At 42.1% G+C, this 6000-nt stretch overlaps 1 protein-coding gene across 4 annotated transcripts in view; it reads right to left on the reverse strand.

Moving 5' to 3' along the window:
• The window catches only part of LOC113107780 (transmembrane and coiled-coil domains protein 1-like), a 50927-nt gene that overhangs the window by 19876 nt on the left and 25051 nt on the right, over positions 1-6000 (reverse strand). For 3 of the 4 annotated variants that reach the window (XM_026270488.1, XM_026270492.1, XM_026270489.1), the window contains one exon: positions 1854-2096. In XM_026270488.1, coding sequence (XP_026126273.1) covers positions 1854-2096 — 243 coding nt within the window. Of the gene's footprint in view, positions 1-1853; positions 2097-2896; positions 3228-6000 lie in introns of those variants that run through there. The other variant, XM_026270491.1, reaches the window with a different exon arrangement.

The raw sequence follows: 6000 nt of genomic DNA on the forward strand, positions 1-6000 counted from the left end.
ATACCGCTGGATCTCAGAGATGATGGAGTCCTTCAGTGATGTTCGCAACCAGTGAAACACAGGGAGAGAGATCCAAGTGCAGGTATGTTTTATTGTGGTAATCCAAATCGTAGTAAAAACAAGCCAGGGTCAAAACCAGAAAGCAGTCCAAAAACAAACAAACAAAGAACAGGAAAGGAAACGGTACGGGAACTTGGAATACGAGGGGTCTCAGAGGACGAGAAGACAGGATCATGAAAGGACTCCATCCAAACAACAGGAAAAGACTGGTAATTATAGGGAGGCTAATGACAATAAAGTGAATGCACCTGGTGCAATTAGCAGGAGTGCAATTACTGTGATGACAGGACAAGACTAGTGGAATACTAGTGCCTACGTTGAAGTGCCTAAGGGGAAGTGAGCCCACTAGTGGACACCCAGGGAAACAGAGACTAGACAGCGTGACACTTGTAGCTGTGAAGGGCAGCTTTTATGTTTGCGCCCTTGTCACTAACAAACATTACTTTTGATATGCGAGCAGGTTCAATACCAAAGTCATTCAGCTCCTTAATAATTTGCTTGTGGATGTTGTGCGCTGTCTTTTAGAAAGAAGAGTCAAAATCAGTAGTGCTTATGACACAGCTCTCCAATTTCCAGTCATCATTAATAGGGCTGTGCGATTAATCGAAATCGAAATAAAATAGCGATTTGAGTGTGTGCAATTTCTAAATCGCCTTATAGCACGATTTTCTGCAGCCCTGACCTCCTGCAGTATGTTATCTGAACCAACCAGGATGCAGCGCACCTGAGTGGAGCGCGAGAGCAGAGCACTGAGAGCAGACTAGGCATATGCCTAACTCCAGGTTCACACACTCTGTCTGTGATGCGTAGCCTTTTGGGTGCTGAGGCCATTGTTTCAGATCACTAGTTCATGTTTTGTTAGTCTATTCATCCACTGAAGCTTCTATAATGAGATTAGATATGCAAATGCCCCTTATCCGATTGCAATCCAATGACAGGGACGCACATTTTAAGGACCAGACAATAGCCTATTGGATGTATTTTATATGTCCGGTAGTCCTCAAACAACATTATAGTCCCGCCTCATCTTGTTAACGAAGACGTGTCATATATTTCATCATAGTTTTTATCATCAGATATTAATTTTAGCTCTTCAACGTCTCATCTTCGTCACAGATAAAATATTTGTTAACGAATACTTTTCATCTTCGTCACGAAATTAACACCGCTGTTAACTGTGACAAGATGACAGGCCAGTTTATAGTGACAGGGTGTGTGTAACTGTAACACAGCATCCATGACATGATAGTTTGTAAAGCCTGTCTACAGTAGCCTACTCTTCTACTACACACTGTAGTGTGTACTTTTTCCACACCAAAAAAATACATACTTTAAGGGCGTAGTATAAGTAGGCACATTGGGATGCAGCAAATATGACAGATTTACAGAAAAGATAAATGCAGGGCAGGATTTGGTTCTGTGCATCAGTTGTTGATTGGATGGTCAGATGTGGGCGTGGCTCTCAGATGAGCCTGAGCTTGTATGACTGGAGCTTCAGAGGACTAAATAACTGGAGAAGTCCTGCATATGCCACTTCACCAGAGAAACCAGCTCTAGACAATTTGATTAAACATTACCATATCAACATATTTTTAAAAATGAAACTTGCACAGATTGTTTACAAAAAAAGTCTATACCATGCATTTGCCAAATAAATAATAATAATAATAATAATAATGGTACAAATGCAAGATTCATTTTCATGCTGAATATTATTTCTAGTCATCTTGTCCTGAAGATGCATGCATGCACAGATAAAAAGACAGCAGGCTGGTTCATGTGTGAGATGGTACCTGTTTGATGCGGGCGCTCTGCTGTTTGTCGTTGGCATTGCTGGCCAGTTTGAGATACTCTGCCACATTCTCGTCGCGGGCCGCCTGCTCGATGCGCAGCTGCTCTGTGAGCTTCAGGATCTTCTGCTGCAGCTGTGCGATGGCCTGCCGTGTGCGCTGGGGGTCCAGACCGGTGTCCTCCGAGCCCAGCACCGAACCGTCCGCCCCGTAGGACGCCGCCAGACCGCCCTCAAGCCTCTCGATCTGAGAAACACAGAGAAACGGCCAGGAGGAAGCCGAGGCAGGGACAAAGACGAGAAAAGTCATGTCACTTCTTAAAATAGGTCTTTCCGTGTCTTTCTGCTGACACAATGAAGCAATCGCCCGCTTCTGCAATCGCACACATGCAGACGGAGGCTATTAAAGGTCAACATCTCCATCACACACACACACACACACTTGCCTTTATTCTAATAAAGAGAACACAGTGCCTTGTTTTTGTGAAGTACATTGGCTGAAACTGGTCTCACAGTAAACTGAACCTGTTTCAAGGATGTTTCAACACTTTTAACAGGGAAAATCAAGACAAAGATATTCCTCCTAACACTGGAAAAAGCACATTTGCTACTATACACATGCATGGACCTGATAGTTAAACAACCAGAATGAGCTGAACAGTGAGGTCTGTCTGATCATATAGTCCAACTCTGTATAATCTGACCTATATAACAGCAATAATAACTCCATTAAACAAGGGCTTTGTGAAAAGACAGTAACCACTAAAATGAAGATTTGATATAGGCATGAAATAATGTAATATTGTTTTGTTAAACCGATCAAAAGGAACATGCTCGTATTGAGAGTTGGAAGAGTAAAATGACATTCAGTCAAACAGATCTGATCTTACTCAAGCTCAGCAGAGAGCGAGAGAGAGAGAGAGTTAACCGGACGTGAAGGGAAACCGTGCAGCAGGAGGCTGAAATGACACAATGATGCGTGTTCTCCGCGAGACTCGTCTTCAGAGCGTTATAACGGGTTATGAAGCGTCTCTCTCCCTCACTCACCTTCCCGCTCCGCGCTCGCAGCAGCTGCTCCCAGTGCATCTCCTCCTCGAGAGTCACTCACTCACGCGCTCGTTCGGAGATCTCACCGGCAGCTGAACTCGAGCTCGAGCTCCTCCCGCGCGTGGCTTTAAACATGACATCATCCCTGAACCGATGCTGGTCACGATGGCTGCTCGAACTGAACCAAAACAGAACCGTATTCTGATTTATTCTTATGGTTCTGTGTGATAAATGCTTTTCCGATATTGAATAATTGTACACAGATTAATTTATTCAGTATGAACAACTGGCTTCAGTGAACGAAACATTCAGACCTATTTATTCCAACCGTCTCTCGCTTTTGTTCTCGAAACGGACTCACTTTTCAAATAAAGCTATACTAACATAGAATGCTTGGAGAATATGGATTCATTAGAATTTCTTAATATACAGGACAATGCAGATGATACAATTTAGTGATATTTCAACATGGGAGACCTGTTCAGTCAATTTTAACAGAATGTAGTATATTATTCTAGAAATTAGTATAACAGCACTGTAAAAAAAAAATATTTAAAAAGCTTAAAAATATTAGGATTTTATTAAATGAAACCCTACATGAACACCATTTGGCCAAATATACAAAATTATGGTTTTATTTTTATTTATTTTTGGCAGTGTGAGCAGGTGCCAAATCCTGCTGGAAAATGAAATCAGCATCTACAAAAAGCTGGTCAGCAGAAGGAAGCATGAAGTACTCCAAAATGTCTTGGTAAACAGGTGCAGTGACTTTGGTTTTCATAAAACACAATGGACCAACACCAGCAGATGACATTGCACCCCAAATCATCACAGACTGTGGAAACTTAAAGGGGGGGGGGGGTGAAATGCTATTTCATGTATACTGAGTTTTTTACACTGTTAAAGAGTTGGATTCCCATGCTAAACATGGACAAAGTTTAAAAAATTAAGTTGTACGTTTGAAGGAGTATTTCTGTTCCAAAAATACTCCTTCCAGTTTGTCACAAGTTTCAGAAAGTGTTTTTCGAGTATGGCTCTGTGTGACGTTAGATGGAGAGGAATTTCCTTATATGGGTCCTGAGGCACTTCTGCCGGAAGAGCGCACGCTCCCGTATAGCAGAGCACTGAGAGCACAACAGACTTCACTGATCAGAGCCAGAGCGTCGCCAAATGTCACAAAAGAAGTGTGTTTTTGGTTGCCAGGGCAAGACAACCCTGCACAGATTACCAAAAGAGAAACAGCATTAAGGGACCAGTGGATGGAGTTTATTTTTACAGAGCATCAACGGAGTTGTGCAAGTGTTTTTGTTTGTTCCCTGCATTTCGAAGATGCTTGTTTTACAAACAAGGCCCAGTTTGACGCCGGATTTGCACATCGTTTATTTCTTAAGGATGATGCAATCCCGATGAAAAAGGGTCACGATCGTGTGTTGGAACCGCAGGCGGTGAGTAAAACTGCTTCAAATATCTCTGTGTTGTTAACTTAGCTATCGGCGTGTAAGCACATCAAGTAAACAACATGCGATGTTGTCATCAAACTGCACTTTCCACATGTACAGCTTAAAAAAAAAAAAAGACGACATAAAGTGGAACTTAGTCATTTTCCAAACCCGCTGAGCAAATATATACAGTTTCAGTACATACCACATAGAGAAGCCTTTGCTGATGCTGCTCTTGTTAAATTTCAGCCTCTGGATCTGTGTCACAGCTTCCAGACGCTCTCAACTCAAAAGCTTACTGGCGCTCGTGATTCTTTAGCTCCGCCCACACGTCACGCCTCCAGCCGGTCGTGTTTTTCCGGGAAAAATCGGTACAGACTATCTTTCTCTTATGAATATAATAAAACCAAAGACTTTTTGGAGTTATGAAGGATGCAGTACTACTCTATAGGTACTCAAGATTAACAGGAGATTGAGTGAAAATGAGCATTTCATCCCCCCTCCCCCCCCCCTTTTAACACTGGACTTCAAGCAGCTTGGGCTATGAGCTTCTCCACCCTTCCTCCAGACTCTAGGACCCTGGTTTCCAAATGAAATACAAAACTTGTTCTCATCTGAAAAGAGGACTTTAGATAACTGGGTAACAGTCCAGTTCTTCTTCTCTTAGCCCAGGTAATACACCGCTGATGTTGTCTGTGGTTCAGTAAATTCCTTGTCACTTTTGTGTGTGGTGCTCTTGATGCCTTGACCACGGCCTCAGTCCTTTCCTTGTGAAGTTCACTCAAATTCTTGAATCGAATTTGCTTTACAATCCTCATAAGGCTGTGGTTCTCTCGGTTGGTTGTGCATCTTTTTCTCCACACTTTTTCCTTCCACTCAACTTTCTGTTAACATGCTTGGATACAGCACTCTGTGAACAGCAGCTTCTTTGTCAATGAATGTTTGTGGCCTACTCTCCTTGTGAAGGGTGTCAATGATTGTCTTCAGGACAACTGTCAGATCAGTCTTCCCCATGATTGTGTAGCCTATTGAACCAAACTGAGACCATTCTGAAGCCTCAGGAAACCTTTGCAGGTGTTTTGAGTTGATTAGCTGATTGGCATGTGACCATATTCTGATTTGTTGTAAATTGGTGGGTTTTTGTTAAATGTGAGCCAAAATCATCACAATTAAAATAACCAAAGACTTTAAGTACTTCAATCTATGAGCAATGCTGTTACACAAGTTTAAAAAATTAGAGTAATTCTCTAAAAACAACATTATGAAAATGCATTGCATAATTGCGTATATGACATAAGACCATGATTCATGCAGTGATTTAACCAGACAACAACAGATTTCTTAGTCACTAACACTATCTGTTTACAGTCCAGCAGAAATCCAGCTCACAGTGTTTATGAGGTCTGTAATCTCAGAGACAGAGCAGGCTGAACAGGACGACCCGTCTGGGACGGGTGATTGAGGACAAACCCACAGACCGAGACAGACTGAGCCGGTCTGCCAGTTAGGAGCCATAAAGCCCATCACAAACAGTAATACATTAGCAATTCAGTTGTTCATATTCATTGAAGTCACACAGGTGTTAATAGATTATATTATATTAGCAATAATGTACAGTCAGCCCGGCATTATGGGAAAATAAACACAACAGCATGATCAAGCCTT

This window comes from Carassius auratus, chromosome 8, assembly GCF_003368295.1.
Source record: "Carassius auratus strain Wakin chromosome 8, ASM336829v1, whole genome shotgun sequence".
NCBI lineage: Eukaryota > Metazoa > Chordata > Actinopteri > Cypriniformes > Cyprinidae > Carassius > Carassius auratus.